General features: G+C 36.0%; 2 protein-coding genes across 3 annotated transcripts in view; one reads left to right on the top strand and one right to left on the bottom strand.

Annotated features, from left to right (window-relative positions):
• Positions 1-13,213, top strand: part of lin9 (lin-9 DREAM MuvB core complex component) — a 31,160-nt gene extending 17,947 nt beyond the window's left edge. For both annotated transcript variants that reach the window (XM_006625741.3, XM_015346675.2), the window contains 9 exons: positions 2,143-2,300; positions 5,414-5,547; positions 5,787-5,912; positions 6,664-6,765; positions 6,917-6,997; positions 8,015-8,140; positions 8,654-8,836; positions 9,256-9,353; positions 11,226-13,213. In XM_006625741.3, the coding sequence (XP_006625804.2) occupies positions 2,143-2,300; positions 5,414-5,547; positions 5,787-5,912; positions 6,664-6,765; positions 6,917-6,997; positions 8,015-8,140; positions 8,654-8,836; positions 9,256-9,353; positions 11,226-11,331 (1,114 nt within the window). In that variant the 3' untranslated portion in view covers positions 11,332-13,213. The remainder of the gene's footprint in view (positions 1-2,142; positions 2,301-5,413; positions 5,548-5,786; positions 5,913-6,663; positions 6,766-6,916; positions 6,998-8,014; positions 8,141-8,653; positions 8,837-9,255; positions 9,354-11,225) is intronic.
• Positions 13,214-16,515: 3,302 nt separating this feature from the next.
• Positions 16,516-18,569, bottom strand: mixl1 (Mix paired-like homeobox). The gene is made up of 3 exons (XM_006625740.3): positions 18,470-18,569; positions 17,830-18,047; positions 16,516-17,030 (listed from the first exon to the last, which is right to left on the bottom strand). The coding sequence occupies exons 1-3, from the start codon at positions 18,567-18,569 to the stop codon at positions 16,620-16,622; spliced, it is 729 nt and encodes a 242-aa protein (XP_006625803.2). The 3' UTR covers positions 16,516-16,619.

Raw genomic sequence — 18,569 nt, 5'->3', positions numbered from 1 at the left:
GACCACACTTTACCTAGATGTGGATGTCCTTCATACCTTTAACAATACGATGCAAACTGAATAGCAACAGCTTCCACAGGAGGGAAGCCAGGAGAAAATAGTTACACTCAAAAAAGAACACTGCTGCTCGTCTTAAATTTGCAAAAGACCACCTGAGTGATCCTGTAGATTTTTTTGGAAGAGTTTTCTGCACAGATGAGTATAAAATTGATCTTTTTTGGTCAGAACAAAAAGCTCCATATCTGGTGAAAACCTGCTACCAATATAACCTTATCTCCACTGTCAAGCATGGTGGAGGGAGCGTCATGAATTTGGGCTGCTTTTCTGCCCATGGACCAGGTCAGCTCACCATCATACCAAATTCACATACTTTCAAGCAGCACTGCATCTTCTCTCTGAAATAAGTATGTTGTAGTAAGATGTTTTTACAATAAATATATTTTATAAAATTTGCTTGATATATACAAAAGAATGAACGTATTATCTAAATGAAGAATGATGCTCAATAAACTTAACAATAGTAAAGTCTCATGTGATTTCTTCCACTTTGGAAGAAAGTATTTTATTCCTTTTTGTTTTTGGTTTATGACACTGGCTTTAGAAAATCCTTACTGTGCCTGTGTATAGCTATAGTTTCTTATGTAATTAAAATTGCGTCAAATTTTATTGTGTGAGAATGCACTATTTTAAAAGTAAAATTATAATGCTCCCTAAAGAAAATAATTGATAAATACATTGATTTTCAGATTTTACTGATTCTGATTTAAGGACAACATCATTTGTACTTGTTTTAAGAGGTACAGATGGATTATTAGCACAAACACCATCCTATGCAGGTCATGGTCTATTTTCAAAGCTTTTTCTCACACGTTTGGTATGTGAGGTATTCTTTGTCTATAAACCAGCATGCAAGCTGACAAATGAATGAACACCTACTTTAAAATACACTGAATGTACTGGGAGTAATATTGGATTTTATTGGTCTGTCAATATCGGATTCATACTTTCATCAAAGCATCGTGTGCAGTTGTTTATCTGACTCTTCATGTGTATGTTTCAATGGGGAGTTTTGTCATTGTACAAAGGAACAAGATGAAATTGGTTCCACTCAGAAAAGTAAAACAAACATGCTGCTTCTTTTTTTGTACTTTTCAATGTGTAATTAACTGCTATTAATTCACTGTAGGTAATATTGATTTAACAGCTATCCAAACATTATTTAGCAGGTGCTTCACAAAGTAACACAAGCTCCTTTCTGGGAGACAAATGTGTGCCCCAAGGTCTAACAGTAATATATTTAGGAAATTCCTTATCCCCTCTGCAGTTTTCACTTTTGAATAATGCAAAAAAACAATTCCATTAATCATTTGTCAGCATCCTTTGTTGGTACATTGTATTGTTGTGTTGAACTCTACTGTAAAACAAATTTCCCTGAGGGAATGATCATAAATCATCATTCCATCATACTGTTTTCAGCATCATTGATAAAAGAAATTCAATATTAAGTTCTTTAAAAAGTACCACAGTACTGTCCCATAAACCCTCTGTGTCATGTTGCCTCAAGACTAGAACGTCTGACTTTTGCTCCGCTTATAAAAAGCTGAAGAACATTTTTATATGCGCTTGGAATGGCCAGGGTCAAGTAATCCAGCACCAGTTCAATTGCCCTGAAACACCTCTACAGATTCTTCAAGGGAAGTGTTGTATTTTTGATGTAGCAATTTAAATTGCAGGTCTTCCATTTAGAGCATATAAAGGAATGAATATTTATCACATTAGCTCATGAACTGACTTTCTCAATGCTTTAATAGAGAAGCTGTCCTTGCTGGTTTTAAGTCTGGAGAGCTGCAGGACAATTTAGAGAAAATATGCATGGGTATTTGTAGATGGGTTAAGTTCAGCTATTCACGTGTGGGTGCAGCACAGAAATCTGCTGCAGGTGATTTCTGTTAGGTTCTTTTTAAAGATAGGACTTTAACATTTTCTAGATATGAGGATTTGCTAAGCAACTTTAGAGTCAATTTCTAACCTATAAAAAGAGCTGAGAAGTTTTTTAATTCAAATTTTTAAATTACTTGTATTTTGGGATATTTCAATAATTTTAGTGAATACATAAACTCTGCATTGCCTTCTTTCCTATAGGTGTTCAGCAGCATTCTTTGCAGAAGAGCGATCAGCACTCAAACAGAAAAGGCAAAAAATTAGATTACTGCAACAAAGGAAGTTTACAGATGTGTCACACTGCAAAGATCTTCCAGAGGAAATACCACTGCCTTTAGTTATTGGAACAAAAGTTACAGGTATACACTTTCATATGAAATCTCTGCCCTTTCATGGTCCTGCGAAATCAGAGCAAACTACAAATGGATTTATCAAACAGTAATCTGTTTTGCCGTAACTATTTTAAAGGGGGTCAACCCTAGACAATCAGTTTTTATTATTTTTCTACTATCACTGGTCTGTGAAGATAAAAGTATTTCTATTTTCAGTTAGTAGCTTGATAGTAATCCTTTTGTTTGTAAAGAAATTACAACCATATTTTGAGTGAACATTTATTGCATTATACTGATAGAAAATTCAGTGCACAAAATGTTTGTTTGGCAGAAGTTTAATTTGCACTTTGGTTTCATTGATTTTCCTAAGCTATTGGTATGATTTTTGTAGTTGTAGTTAAATTCCTTGTTTTCTGCTGCTGTAACATAATAGATAACTTACACATGGGAGTGGTGTTTAGGTTTCGTTGTTTAGCTAGCCTTGGCTAAATTCTTTTCCTCCTTACATTACATTCGAAGTGAATGGAAAGATTTTGTTACATTGTCCAGATAACACTTTTCTTTCTCAAAGTGTCGGCAGAAATTTGCCAATGCAAAAGCATCGTCATATACTGAGTGAGTCATGTATATGATAAAGTGCCTACAATTTTAAACACCTAGTTTAGATTCCATTCAAAAAATATGACAAGCATCAAAAGAAATGAGACTTTGTTTTATACAAAAATAAGGCAGGCAGCTTGAATATCAAATTTGAATGTTTAATTTTGATTGGGAATTAACCTGTTGAATGCCCATTCTGAAAATCAAGACAAGAAAACAGAAAGAAGTAGGGCCTATTGCCTCATCACAAGGCTGCCTACACATACGGACTCTTTGAAGCCTTTACCAAGTTCATTTGGAGGTCAAGAAGTTGTAGTACAACAGACTTTATCTGACAAGGGAAAGAGAACATGTTTTAAAGGACAATTATCTTTGTATCGGTTGTGCCCTGTTGCTCCTGCAGCAAGAGAAAAAATATTGACTGCTAACATTTCTGTGCAAAAGATTTTTTTACTGCTGCCCCAGACTGAGACAAACATAGTCAGATGACAGTGTGTGGACACTTGAATTCTAGTTTCTAACAGAACAGTGATGTGTGTATATATAATAAAACAGAAGACTACACACCTTGAGCAGCCACCCACATTTTTATAATTTGTGTTGGAATACCAAACCCAGCAAATATAATATAAGTGTTGTCAACAGTTCTTCATAAAAAGAGTTCCAGAGCAGCACCCATCACGCCATAGCAACAGTTTGCTTTGGAGCTGGAGGTCATCTGCTAGCTGTGACCTCGCCGAGTCTCCACCTCCACCACATGTAGGTATAGACAACAATCACAGCTGCTGCCTGTACAACATGCACTGTTCCACAGCTTCATGCTATGCAGATGTCAAGCTGACCACCTGCTGAATCATCTCCATGAGTGACACAAATGTCTGACTGTCCTCTGTGTGTTTGCTCAAGAAGCTAGTTGTAAGTGGAGCAGCAGGAGTGCTTCAGACGGAGAGACCCCCTTTGAACGCTAACAAAAGAAAAACCATCACCCAGGTACACAGAACAAGTGTACTGCTGTGGGCCCATTAGTTGCCAAATATTTCTTGAAGGGGCTAAGTCATGAAAAACACTTTTAACTTGGAGAACAAGAAATTGGTCAAGTCACATGAACATAATCAACAGCACTCAGCCAGGAACATAAGCCAGAGGGAAGGCAAGGCACATTTTCTAGGCAGATAAGGACATGGATGTAGCTGTGAATGCTATTCCACCAGAGTGCCAAGGGGCACCAGCAAAGATGTATTTGACCATGGATCAGATGTAGACCATCCTCAGGAAATTGTAGGGATTGCAGCTGACGTTGGACTTTGCCATCAAAAGGGGGTAACGAACTCATGCATTTTCCTCTTAAGATCTGCAGGACCTGAGAGAGAAACATGACAGCTTTCCAGCACAGAAAGGCTGATTCTGCCGCATAGTCCTTTCACAACAGGCTTGGAGAGTAAAGGAGAGTACAGATACCACTGGCCTGGTCAGCAACGCTAGCAGCCACATGAAAGATTGTACAAGAAGTGTAAAGAATTTCATCAGTTCATCATGGGAAGGACAGCTAGCTATGGGTCCGGCTGATACATCCCTGTCAAGATTGATGACTTATCAGTTAATGTTGTCATAAATACTGCTGTGGAAGTCACCATGATCTCCATGGAGTTATGCCAACAGCAGAAGATGGAAGAACTGCTAGGCACCACTCCAGTACAGCTGCTTAGTGCAGAATCAGTGAAAGAATTGTTGGCAGTTGGAGCAAGTCACTCAAGTGTGAAGTCATATGTTGTAGACATTCAATACATACTTTTGCGAGGATTGGGCTTCATGCTTGCCACAGACACAGGGCAAGTGTTCTTCAGAGGATAACTGGACCGCAGTATTTTTTAGTGAATTGATTAATCGGGGCAGAAAGTAGTAGCTTTTCTTGGGAATCTAAACTGATGAAATTTCTGGGTCTGCCTCGTTTTGAATTACTATGTATGTATGTGTATATATTACACAGATTAACAAGACCTCTCCTCCCACCTTTGTGTTAATTTGCCACAATGTTCATTATATATTTTAGATTTTAGTATGCTAAATCAATTACACATTACCTGTGTGTTTAGTTTGAAATGCTTCTCTAAACGTGTGCCGTAATGGTAAAGTAGAAGGGATTAATGCTGATTGATCTCAGATAGGTCAGTCTGGGGCAGGACTTTTGATGTAATTCTGGCATGAATGAAATTTTCACCAGATTTTTCTGAATTTTTGCATGTGAGAACTCAAATTACGAGATATGACATGGCCCAACTACCACAATAACTACTGTGATTATAACACATCAGGGATCTTGCGGACACTTGCCTACGATATTGTGCACAGCCACCCCAGGCTTGGATTAATGCCAACAGTATACTCTGTTTCTTTATCCAAGAAATTCTAGGCTTTTTTTTTAATCCCTTGTTTCCTCTAATGATCATCTTTTGAACTTGATTAGGCTGTCTATATAATTCTTACAATAATGGATTTTTAAAATATTTTAATGATTGTTCCTGATCTGTTTTAATTTTCAGCTCGACTGAGGGGTGTACATGATGGCCTTTTTACAGGACAGATAGATGCAGTTGACACAAGTGCAGCCACCTACAGAGTTACGTTTGACAGAAATGGATTAGGAACACACACTGTTCCTGATTTTGAAGTTCTCGTAAGTCTAGCTACATTTTTGTGGTTATCTGTGAATTTTCATAGCTGTTTGCCAAATTGAAGCTGTTAGGATTTTATATTTTATGTTTGCACACTTAAAACCTGACAGTATTGTCATTTTATCCCTAATTGTTTTGAAGTCTGTTCAGATTTCATCTTTACACTTGAAGAAGCTTTTTATTTTCCACATCTGTTAGTGCGTTGTGCGCCATCTTTATTAATTCTTTTTCTTCTCCCCAGAGCAATGAACCTCATGAGACGATGCCGATCTCAGCCTTTGCTCAGAAACAGCGGCCTTCCCGGTTCCAAGCTTTTATGACCCCGCCCCGTCTGCCTTACACAACTTCTGTACAGCACCCTATCATGGTACGTAAGTTTTTCAGTCTAGCTCTTAGCATGAGCATGCCATGTTTAAATCCTCCATTCTTAACTTGAGTTGCTTAAAAAGGTCAGTAATTATTGCAAGGTGCCCATAATTTGTGACACTTAAATAAGCTCACAGTGTCTCAATGATATATAAAAGTTATTTTAACCATGAATATTTGCATTTTTACAGTAGAAGATAGCAAAGCTTATAAATAAGCTAGTAAGAACTAATCTTAAAACTCTGACAGCCTACTTTCCTGTACTTTGAATAGTGGAGTACCACTAATAAAGATTATAATATTGAATAGAGATTTGAGAGTCTAGTAATCCGTTTTTATTCTGTCTTTGAAGCCTTGTGCATTAATATAATACAAATCTACAAAATTGTATTCAATATTTAGACATCTTGCACATCCTTAATGTTTTTGTAAAGTTAAATTAGTGACTTTCAGTAACTGATTTACATTGTAATCAACAAAATTTGAGGACTCTTAGATACATTTTAAAACACAAAGGGTCTTTTGTCAACTAATAGTTGCTGAAAATGACTTTCCAATGAAAACTCCCGCTTGTTGCACAAGTATTTTGTCTTTGCTCTAAGCTTGTTGTTGTGGTTGACAGCTGATTCGTCAGAGATAAAGCCCTAAACCTTATTGCCTTATAAACCTTATAAGCACAACTCTTATGAGACAGGCAGTGGATCTCTGTTTTTGGACAAATCCAGAGGCCGTTATTTTTCATCTTTCTCAAGGATAACGATCCCCTTCTTGGTCAGTCATCTTGGAAGAGTAAGCTGTCGGGCACTGATGGAGAGACACTGGGTGGTTTTCCAGTGAAGTTTCTTGTGCAAGTCGTAAGTAGAATTTCAAAACTCAAGTTGTATTTAGTTTTATTTCTTTAAATTAGAAACTCTGTCCTAGTTTTGGAATAGTATGAAATTTGTATGAAATACAATAACTGGCGGTTTTATGAACGTCTTCTCAGTTTTTCTTTCTCTTTTCTAGACAAGGTTATCAAGAATCCTCATGATTAAGAAAGAGCATATCAAGCTGTTGAAGGAAATGAATACTGAGGCAGAGAAACTGGTAACATGTTTTAAAGATACTTTTTTTTTTCTCCTGGTTTCTTGTCTTTCTCTTCTTAACAAGAATGTTCAGTAGAAGTTCTATTGATTACTTCTATAAAGTTACATAGAGCCCCACAAATGTATGTTGTGTTGTCATAAAACGTAATGAGGATAGTGAAATATGATCTATTCCAATTAAAACTAGCTTGTGTTTTAACATTATGAAAAACATTAGAATGGAAACCGTACTGGGCAGTAGGCATTCAGGTAAAGGGGAGTGTTTGGATTTAGAATTTAATACAGAGAAAACAGAGGGTAGAGACAAGGGGTAAATGCTCAAATTGGTGTGATGTACTATACTCGAATTAATGCAGGGATATGTACTAGGGCCACAGCTCTTCATAATAAACTTTGTAGTTAACTATTATATAACTATAATTAGTAGACTATAATTTGGAGAATAAAGCAAATTAGGAGGATTACAAAATACTGTAGAAGCAGCAAATAAAATTCAAAAAAGATCTAGAAAACATTCAAGACTGGGCAAAAGCCTGGCAGATGAGGTTTAAATGAAACAGTAGAGAAGTACAGAGTGCAGACAAGTGTAGGGTATTTAATGCAGGTAAAGAAATATCATTTTAATATAAGATCATTAATGGGAAAGCTGAGCTAGAAGGGGCTACCTAAGAAAGTTAACATGTAATCTTTGGATAATTTCTGACTTTGATTTATATCCAACTTTATTTGGTTATTTTTGTTTTAGAATTTTAGGAATAACGGATGCCATTGTTTTTTGAGAAAGTCCTACACTGCAATTGTGAATGACGTATTTGCACATTTATACTTTTCTTTGTGAACAGCAGTTTACAAGGCGTTTACAACTTCTAGTGTCTGTTCTGCTCCATGTTGTATCTTCTGAGTGAAAACCACTTGTATCTGTCAAATAAGCAGTTTATCTGAAACTGCCAATTAATTCATTAATGAGTTTCTACTTTGATGTCACAGTTTATTGTGATTAAATTTGTTTTTTTTACAGAAATCCTACTCAATGCCAATAGGATTTGAGTTTCAGAAGAGGTATGCTACCATTGTGCTCGATTTAGAGCAGCTCAACAAAGATCTCAACAAAGTCTTGCATGAAGTGCAAGCGTACTGTTATGAGGTAAGGTTTTGCACATTTTGGTAGAAAACAGCCTGTTCAGATAAGATTTCATCTGAAATTTAACAAGCCATTTTTACACTATGGATATGGTAAAGGACAGCCGTTGTGCTGAATCATAGCCTTCAGTCAGAAATAAGTTGCAAAAATTACATTTCCACTAGACAATGGTCATAGTTCTGTAGTTGTGTTAACATAAGACAAACTGAGCTAGGGACATTTTAAAGTAAATGAGGGTATGAATGCATAGACCAATTGAAGTGCTAAATGGATGAAAAGGAGAGGTTTGGAAAACACTAGGGATTTTTTTATATGATTTAGTTAAAAGCTTGTTTTTACTAGAAATAAAATTATATAATGTCCTATGAGGATGAACCCCCTACTCCCGTGTAAGAGTTGAAAAAAGTTGTTGCAGTAATTCCTCTTGTTCTGACTAGTATTTATTGATGTGGAGTTGGTAGGTGTAAGTGCATGAAGGGTTTGTTCCGGACAGTTCTTTGTTTTCCTCTTTGACAGCTGGCTCCTGAGCAGGGCATGCAGCCAGCAGACCAGCCCTCTGATCTGCGGCGACGATGCGAGGAAGAAGCCCAGGATATAGTAAGACAGGCAAACACACTGTCCAACGGGCATTACTCTATCCAGAATGAAAGCCTTACAGATCTCATCTCAAGGCTCACAGCACTCCTTCTCCAGATAAAGGCAAGTATATCCCAGAGGTTCGCCTGAAGTCTGAGGCGGTTCATACAAGGAGCACTTAATCCCAGCCCTTTAGATGGAAAATTACTTCACTGAATATGCTAGGGGCAGTACTATAAAGTACTGTAAAACTTCCAAGGGTGAAAACTAGTTTTTTATGCATTGCTAATAATCGAAATGCATAGAATATTTTTAGAAGAGGGGTGAATTAAAATGTGAATTTAAAGTAAATGAAAACATAAAAGGTTTCACAAATTGAATTTTAGGAATGACCAATGTTGTGGTTTTTGTGTTTGCATTGACTATGATATTACTCGTGATTATTGTCCTTCCTCTGTCTGGATCACAATGATATTAATACTGAACTGCTTATTTAAATAGAAGTAAAATTCATAGCTTGGGCTTTTTATTTATTTTTACAGTGTCTGGCAGAAGGGAGTGACTTGAATTCTTTTGAATTTAAATCCTTGACTGATTCACTTAATGACATCAAGAACTCAATAGATAGTTCAAATATCAGGTAAGATTGGATGTATAATTGATATACAAAGTCCTGCCTTGTACATTTGCTCTGGACATAACACTGTTTGCCAATATGTAAACTATTTTAAACAATTAAAATTAACATCAGTGTTTTGCTAACCCTCTGCACAGAACAAACAAGAAAATCAAAGATTCAGACTGTACAATTCATTGTGATAGATCTTTTCCATACTTTCAGAATGTTGATAAGCTGGGGTTCTGCTAGGAGTATTCCATATACAGTAGTAGACATAAGACAAGGAATGGGTATTTTCAGCTTATTTTAGGGTGTTTTCAGCTGGTTTTTTTTAAAAATAAAGCCATTATCCATGAGGACAATGCTGTCCTGGCTATTAGAAAGCAATTGCATCCCTGTTTATACTTTTGTGACTGAATAGTTACGAAAATAGTTTACCCTTTGTGATGCATTAATCAGTTGCTTTCATTGGTTATCTCAACTGCTGCCACTGTGCTTAAAAGAGTAAGGAGTTGAATTACATAAAACTGGCTATGTGTTAAATTAAGGATATACAGATTGCTTGTGAATATATTATAGTGGATTTATTGAACAAATGCATATATATATGAAATAAATATTATATAAATATGAAAGTATGGGTGTTGCAGCAGATAATATATTCACAATACCATATAATAATGTGATGCTAAGCATGAGTTTTGTGTAGCTCCAGTGAAAGTCTTGTGATTTATTTAGATTCTACAATGGAATTTATTCTTTAGTAAAGAAATGCATTTTATTAAGCAGAACTAACGTTAATTATAATTCCTTACACTTATATAACGCTTTTCAGGACACTTCAAACAATGGTCACCAGACAGTGGACTCTGTTAATGGTTAATAGAACTGGTTAATGTAAGGATATTTTGGGTTAAATATTGGGGTAATACATTACGTGTATAATGTTAGAACATTCAGAAAAATATTTTTGGAACTTGTAAATGAAACTTTCTGAGTTATCCTGTTCTCATGGAAATAGCATAGATCTTTCACTTCAGTTTGTCAAACATTTGTCATAATATTTTTTTATTTTCTGTTAATAACTTAACTTTCTTGAATTACATGAAATTACACCTGCACCACTTTTTTCAAATGTAATTTGTTCGTATAGTGAAAATTCATAAAAAGGAACGCCTACTTCCATTATTTCTTTTTGGGGGAAAATTACAATTTGTTCTGGATCCCAAAAATGTTACCCTTGCTTTTACCTTTTTCACCAAAAAAATGATAAAAGAAATAACTAACATTCAGCCTGTTTTGTGTTTTTAGTAATAAATTGCTACATAGTTAGACAGCCTTAATCAGAACAAAGTACTGTAACCACTCCATTTGTGGTCCATGATAGTCTAAACCACAAATATTCTTATAATAAGAGCGCACGCAATAGCAAATAGCGCCCAAAGCAAAATGCAGTGAACTGTATTACACAAGTTTTTCATGCCTGTGCTAGCTCTCAGCCATACTAGTTAGTGGGGTATGATGCAAAAACTCAGTATGAAACTAGTTGTACAATGCCTTCATCTTCACTTTTTACATTGGCCAAGGTTGTAAAAATTCTTTGTATCCCTTTTTCGAAGTTGGCTTTCGTTATTCAAAATGTGGATAACAATTCACATGCTGTGTACTATCAAATGTGCATAATAAGAACATTTATTTAAAAGAGTTACTGTTGTAGATGTAAGTGTTCCTCATTAATAATAACAGAAAACTTCCCACTGTAATGTTTTATGAAATCTTTCATGATTTGCATGTGCAAAAATGTAAAGGTATTACAAGTACAAATATGAAAACTATTTTTTCCTTGCATATTTATAGAGATTATAACTGATTTATTTATTGTTTTTTTTGTAGTTGCTTCCAGGATAATGTGGAGATTCATGTTGCACATATTCAGAGTGGTTTGAGCCAGATGGGGAATCTTCATGCATTTGCGGCCAATAACACCAACAGAGTCTAAGTTTTACAACCATGTGTATTATTGTACAGTATGAGAAAATGGCTCTATTAACTGTAAATATTTCATAAATGTATGTAAATATAAATCTAAAAACTTAACAGAATAACAAGATTTGTCTTCTGCAAATCTGGCTGATTTGTGCTTGGATATTGTGCCGCAAACATTTTGAGGCATGTCGCCTTGAATATTCTCTTCAATTATATTTTATTTCCAGGCTGTAGAGGAAAACATTTGCATTTCTTTTTATTTTGTACACTATCCTTCATCTTAAGATTGAAGTCATTTCACATTATCTTGTCAGTGTGCATATGGGGTGCTAAACTATTTTTTACTTTTTTAAAAAAAAGTCAACCCATTGTTCATTCAGTGAAAAGTCATCATAATTCAAGCAGAAATGTTATCTTTCTTTGCTTAACATTGTGCCAATCCAAATAATATTTAATCTATAACATAGAGTAGCACATAAGCCTGCTTAATTATATTTCATTGTCTCCTTGCAGTTTTCATTTTACAGCATTGCAAGAATGAGCAGTCTTAAATGTGTGTAAAGTTTAGAAATGTGTACGTAGGAGCATTGTAAACTACACTGGCTTTAAAGAGTGTCTGGTTTCACCGGAATGCATCTAAAAACAGCAGTTTTATTCACTGTTAATTGATAAATTAAATGTTTCCTTCTCTGGAGTATTTTGTTTTAAGCGAATTGTTAATTTAAACTTTAAATACTCAGTACCTTAAGTGGAGCAAGAATATTGCTCTGAGAAACTTCTTAAATATTTTAAAACACCCTTCCCTACTTATTCAACCTGATAATTAAAAAATGTCTGAATTGAATCTTAAAGTTGAATTCAGTCACTTCATTTCTATACACTACCTTTCCAGTGACCTTGTGGTGCCTTTTCATTTGGAACTGATAAAAGATGCTCCACTAACATGTTACTGGATATTCTCTTAATGCATTTAGAAGTATATTGTTCTGCTTAAATTATTATACATGAATGCCTTTGTGCCAAGCAAGGTTTCATCCATAGTAGTTCCAATTTCCCTTTTAACCAAATTTTATGGCAATATTTTTCTGTTACTCAAGCCTCTAGCAAATCTAAAAAAAAAAGTTTTGTAAAAAATACAAAGGTATATCTTGCTCAAAGAGCATAACATGGAAGAATGTTAGCACTCTGCAGGACATCTTTTGGGTAGGATTTTACTTTTTAATTTGTTGCATCTTTTTACTAGTTAGGGTGTCTGTGCAGTTCATTGTGTATTTACTGCAGAATTTTAATTTATTTAATGTTATACTTCTGTGTAAGCAAACATGGCAAGGCATTTTGCAATTTAAAATGTCTAATCCAGCAATGCTTTGTAAAGTGATTGTTTTGTGTAGATTATTGTAAAGTTGAAAATTAGTTTTTGAAGCTTTTAGGTTTATTGTAGTAGTGTTTCAAAATACCTCTTATATGTAGAGGTGACTTTTTTACTTTTATGTAAGTATATTAAAAGAAAATATTTTTATCTTCAAATTTTGTACACAATTACCAATTTTTGCTATCTTTTCAAGAGGAATTGTGAAGTTTTAATCACCTTAACTATCCCCTCCTGTTTTTAAGATCTACTTCTGTTCATAATCACAACGCTACTTGTATGTCCTTGGAAAAAATAGTAAGTGCACCCTTTAAGATGCAAATAATTTAAAGCTTCTTTATAGTCACATACCTAGTAATGTACCTTCTAAAGCTACACAAAATACAAACACAGGTTTTAATGACTTCATAACTTTTGACTCACTGGGTGTCTGTGCATATTTTAGCAATCTGGTAATGATCTTTAAATGTGTATTTGTAAATATTTTCTTTGCAGTTCTGAAGCATTAAAAAATTATGAAAGCAAATGACTTGTCTTCTTTCCTATATCTGGTTTGTTCTTTATATATTTGAAATAAGTTTCTTCAGGTATGTGTGGGATATGATTGTGGGGTTTGAATGTTTATACAAACCATACAACATATCATCTTAAGGTCAATACTGAAATGACCTGACTGGTTAAAGAAATCTTAGTTCTCCTGTTTTTACATCAACAGAAAGTTAAATTTTCCATGATACCTTACTCATCCCTACCAAAAAACTTGCAGCTACTGTATTTGTCTGGGTAAGTAGACTGCCACCTATGCACAATTCTTGTGAAAATTTATAAATAAATGGCAACCTAATTTTCTTTGACAAAAATGTAATAGTTACTGTGTCACACTGGAAAAAGAGGTTCAAATTAAAGTTTCATTTGCCATTTGTAAATTCTTCACATTATAATAAATATCAATTTTTCAGTTACCAGACCGTTCTTCTGAATAGTACTCATCTTTGGAAGTAAAATAGTGTATTGCTTGCTTGACTTTGGAAGGATGGAGGAGAGAGAATTTGTTTAAAAATGTGTATTTCAAAATCCACGTGATTGCTTTGCAGTACTACACGGTTCTGATTGCAGCCAGACAAACTCATTCACGGGACTCGGACGCACTTAAAACCTTACCTGTCCCTCCCCAGTCCAAGCAGGGCATGGGGTGATAAATCGGTTCCAAATACACACCCGACACAGTGTTACAACATAAATAACAGGAGACGTAAGGAACACCTTTCGAACAACAAGTAACAGCTGTAACAATAGGGAGCAATTAGTACAGATTACCTACAGTCCCCGTCACATCTATGTGTTAATCAGGTCCCCAGGGGAGACCGCAGTCCCATGTCCTGCTGCAAGGGGGGTCCGAGTGTTATAATGTATAGGGAGGGATGGGTGTGATTCTCTTAAAATGTCAAAAGGCCACTATCAATTGATCAAGGACAGCTTTGTTTAAAATACGATTAAATCCCACTGCTTGCTGTTTGTTTTACAGCCTGCATTGCATGGTAAACTGCAGATTGCAATGGTCTTGCATGCTTTTAGTCCAGTTACTTTTTCACACCGGTGTATCCGGTGACCAACGAGTGTGCGCGACATCTTAAAATGTTACAAAGGAACAGATAAAGATTTATTCCATACTGAAAAGGAAAAGAAAAGAGACACAGCGTTTCGGCTGTGGAGCCTTCTTCAGGCTCAAAATATGAAAACGGATGTCATAAAATATTTTACGAAATTATTTCAAACGCGATTATTAAAGGTCAAGGTTACACTTAACCTGAAAATAGCCTTTTCCGACCACATTTTTACGCCTAACCTCAAAATACTTTATTTTGGGCTTGTGTTAACAAGCGTATAAACACCGTCACGACTCCTTCAAAGACAAAAGAACACCATACAACGTGCATAAAAGCCGGATAGCAAAAAAAAAGTCACAGCCACAGAAAGTCTGCCTGTGTATCTTTGTTGTACAGTGTTTAATTTTGTCACGGGCTATTGGCAAAAGTAAGCACCAAATATGATTCGAACACTGCTCTTACCGAGAGCTAACTCTATACATTTCTCTTCACGCATCGCATCGTAATATTACCATTTAAAATAATCAAATACATCCCCTTATCACTTCTGTAAGACGCGCTATTAAAACTCGATGGACTACAATGTAGCTCGTCATACTGCGGATTTTTGCTTCACATTTTAAAGTAATATATGAGCATAGTACTACAGACAATCCTGAACCATCAATGAGGTGACGCTGTACCTTTTGTCTTCATTTTCTATCAAGTGACCCCTTTATAAGTTTAATTGCTGATCACAAAGATAGAAGGATCAGATGAATGAATATGAATCTGTGACATACAGGACATGTGTGTGCTTAATGTCTTTCTGGGATCATAAGTGTAAGGTATTTGTATGTTTTACCATGTTTACAATTCAAGAAACTTTTCAACAATACATGGAAATATGGTGCTGTTGTGGTTAGCATTACTGCATTCCAGCTCTTGAGCCCTTAGTTCAATTCCCTGAATGATATCTGCATGGAGTTTGTATGTTCTCCCGGTCTTTGCTCCGGTTTCCTCCCACAGTCCAGAAAAACTGGCAAATAACTTCTGGAACAGTTGTCCCTGGTGTGTGTGCACCATGCGTTAGACTGGCATCCCATCCAGGGACAGAAACAGAAACCTTTGGAATCTACTGCAGTTTCATTTGATGCTTAGTATCTGAAAACATACTGGTAGGTTAATTGGCTTCTGTGAAATCTGGCCCTGGTTTGAGTGTGTGTCTGTGTCTCCCCTGCAATGGACGGTGGGATAGTCTCTCGCTCCCCTGTGACCATGTACTGGATTAAGGTGGCTCGAAAATGGATGGATGCATAATGTCTGAGGCTAGTTTTAGTTTTTAAACAAGTCAGCATAAAATCTTAAATATTCCAGGTAGTATGTAATCAATATAAACCCAAGGAAATATTACAGAATTGCATTAAAAGATGCGACAAAAGAGCAGACCAATGGGAAATGATGTGTGGCAGATGCATCCAGAAGGCATCCCTGAGCATTTTCTTTTTTTTTTATACTATTGCAGATTACTATCCTGAAATGTTCACTAGAAGGCCCCAAAAGGGCATTTTTGTGCACTTCTTTACTACTATTCCCTGGAGCTGACACACATACCCCCGTTAACACCCCCCCACAACTTCCCCTGGGCTTCCACTTTTTATCATTATCTGTTCTATCCAATGGTTCAACACATAGTTTAAACTTTATTTAAAAAAAAAAACACTCGATAAAAATGAAACATACTATTTGAATTAAATAAATATTCTTTATTTTTTATCATTATACAGTAACACATGCAACTGTAAGCTCTAATGTATTTTGATAAATATCTCAAAATCATAGAAACTGACATTTAATTAAATCAGAATTGGTTTTGAATTCTTCAATAGACATATATTGAGATCTCCACACTACAAACTCCTTTGTTTATCTTTTAAAAAACTTGTTTGAAACACTTCTCATGACCTAAACGCACAGATATCGATGACTCAGTTCATTTTTTAATGAACACAACCTTGCAGCACTCTTTTAGTGTGTAGGTATTTTTACTGCCTTTTAATTTATAATCTCATCTACACTCCATCTCATCTAGGTATTTTTAAAGATCTGAATCACTGGTATCATTCACTATGAATTCAAAACTTAAATCTAAGCAGCTTTTGATTCATAGCAACGCTTTTCGTGCCAGCCAGATCTCTTCTTAGGCTTAGGTCCTGTTACAAATACAAACCTCTTCAGAAAACTTGCTAAATCCCCATTCCTTGTCAAAATTAAATCCACAACCCCAGAAATGATGACACTGTCCTTGCCAGAGTCAGAATCAGAAAACTGTCTCCTCTTTCTACATTACTGGGGAGAAAAAAAATGACTGGGGTTGATAGGTTTCATTTGGTGGCCTGGGTACACAAGAGGTTTCGGTGACGATCCAAATAGGTCTGCAGAGGTAGGAATTGCCACTTTCATTTCCGGTCCAATTGTCTTGTTGGGTGGGAAATTATCATAATCCATCAAGACGTGCGCAAGAGTTTTGCTATCATTCTTCTGTAGAGGGACCTGTGGTTCTGAAAAACGTGCTTTGGTTTGTAGTTCGTCCTTGAAATTGCTCGGTAGAGATCTGAAATATTGTCCAGGCTGTGTTTGATTTTGGAGCTGGGCAAATGGCATAGCTGTAGGACTGTTGGGACTGTTCTGCCTTTTAAGGACAGATGAAGTTCCTGTTTGACGGCGAGATTTGGCACGTCTGTTCTGGAACCAAACCTGACAGCAGAAGACATGAAAGAGTGTTATTGTGTTGTCACCTCGAGAAATGCCTCAATTATTTAGTTCTATTTAATTATATTGTATATTTTTAGGGAATTGTACAAGGCTAGCATGAATATTAAAAAGATTAACAACATCCTACTACTTTCAGTTCTGAAGCCTTATTTACTGTTAAATGTGGTGGCACTGTGGCTAAGGATCTGCGCTGCTTGCCGGTTCAGATCCCATGGCTGGCAGAGAAATCCTACTCTGTTGGGCCCCTGAGCAAGGCCCTTAACCCCAATTGTTCCATGGGTGCCGTATAAATGGCTGACCCTGTGCTCTGACCCCAAGCTTCTCTCTCCCCGTCTATATGTCTATAGTTGGGGTATGTGAAAAGACAAATTCCTAATGCAAAACATCGTATATGGCTAATAAAACAAACTTATCTTATCATATAGCAATCAATTAGGAATGCTAAATAGCTATGTCTCTAGTCTTGCTTAAAAACAAATGTCATTACTTGTGTAAAATATTGTTTCTGTTTTTAATGAAATTTCCAACATTACAAAGGAAATAAACTGGTGCTCAGTAGTATGCTTTACAAACTGGACCATCATTATCACTTTCCATGGGCAACAACATGCCCCAGGGGGCTTGAAAGGGTTGCAAGTGTAAAAGGATGTGTAGTGAATCGCTTCAGAATCAATTACATTTCTAACTTGTACCTAAATAGTGCACGCTTTTTACATTTTCTTATACAGTTAGTTGAATAGGCCAGCTAACATGTTGCATACTACTTCCCTCCCCAGCTTACTTGAATTCTGGACTCTGGGAGGCCGGTGACCTTTTCCAGCCTCTCTCGCACGTAGATATCCGGATACATGGAAGTGGCGTACACCCGTTCCAAAACTTCTATCTGCTTTTGCGTAAAGGTCGTTCTTTTTCTCCTTTGCGTTATTACTGCCATCCCGCCAGCTCTCTGACCCGAAGGATTGGCTACGGTGTAGTAAGCGTTGATTTCAGCACTTAATTCTGAACCAAGAAAGGAATAAAGAAAATACACACACATGTAATTACAAAAACTGCGTTATGTGAAGAATTACCTGGTACAAAAGTAGAGTACAGCCACATCAGTTTACATAAGATCTAATAATTCTCTCGGTAGAAAGTCGTTTTTTGAAAAACCGGAATTTTGAATTAAGCTTCATTACCTGATGTACTTTCTGTGCAAGTCGTGGATGTACTTCATATTACTTCTTGTTTTCTTGTTTCTTTATCATTTATAATGTATATAATTTGGGTTGCGCATAATAAAACGCATTACAAAGTTTAAGATTACAAGCACACCTTTAAAAGATTTCTAAATCACCTGCCGTTAACAAAATACCAGATGGACAAAAATAGCAATACTGCCCAAAAATGAGTTTTAGAGACACGCAACTCCTTCAGCTTACCTGCTTGAGCAATGGCACACGTCGTGTCGGAGCGGTTCACATTGTAAGAAGTGATGGGGCTGCTGCTCTCCCCAGCCAAAAGATCTTGAAGAGTAGTCAT

This window comes from Lepisosteus oculatus, chromosome 2, assembly GCF_040954835.1.
Source record: "Lepisosteus oculatus isolate fLepOcu1 chromosome 2, fLepOcu1.hap2, whole genome shotgun sequence".
Classification (NCBI taxonomy): Eukaryota; Metazoa; Chordata; class Actinopteri; order Semionotiformes; family Lepisosteidae; genus Lepisosteus; species Lepisosteus oculatus.
The sequence above is the reverse complement of the archived record's forward strand: the minus strand, read 5'-3'. Positions and strand labels throughout refer to the sequence as shown.

Bases quoted from the DNA above. Each gene is read 5' to 3' on its own strand.
- mixl1 (XM_006625740.3), bottom strand. From the start codon at position 18,569: ATGACTACTCTTCAAGATCTTTTGGCTGGGGAGAGCAGCAGCCCCATC. The intron at 18,048-18,469 runs GTAAGCTGAAGG...TTCTTGGTTCAG, and splicing joins GTGTGCCATTGCTCAAGCAG to AATTAAGTGCTGAAATCAAC. The intron at 17,031-17,829 runs GTAAGCTGGGGA...TTCTGCTGTCAG, and splicing joins TCCCAGAGTCCAGAATTCAA to GTTTGGTTCCAGAACAGACG.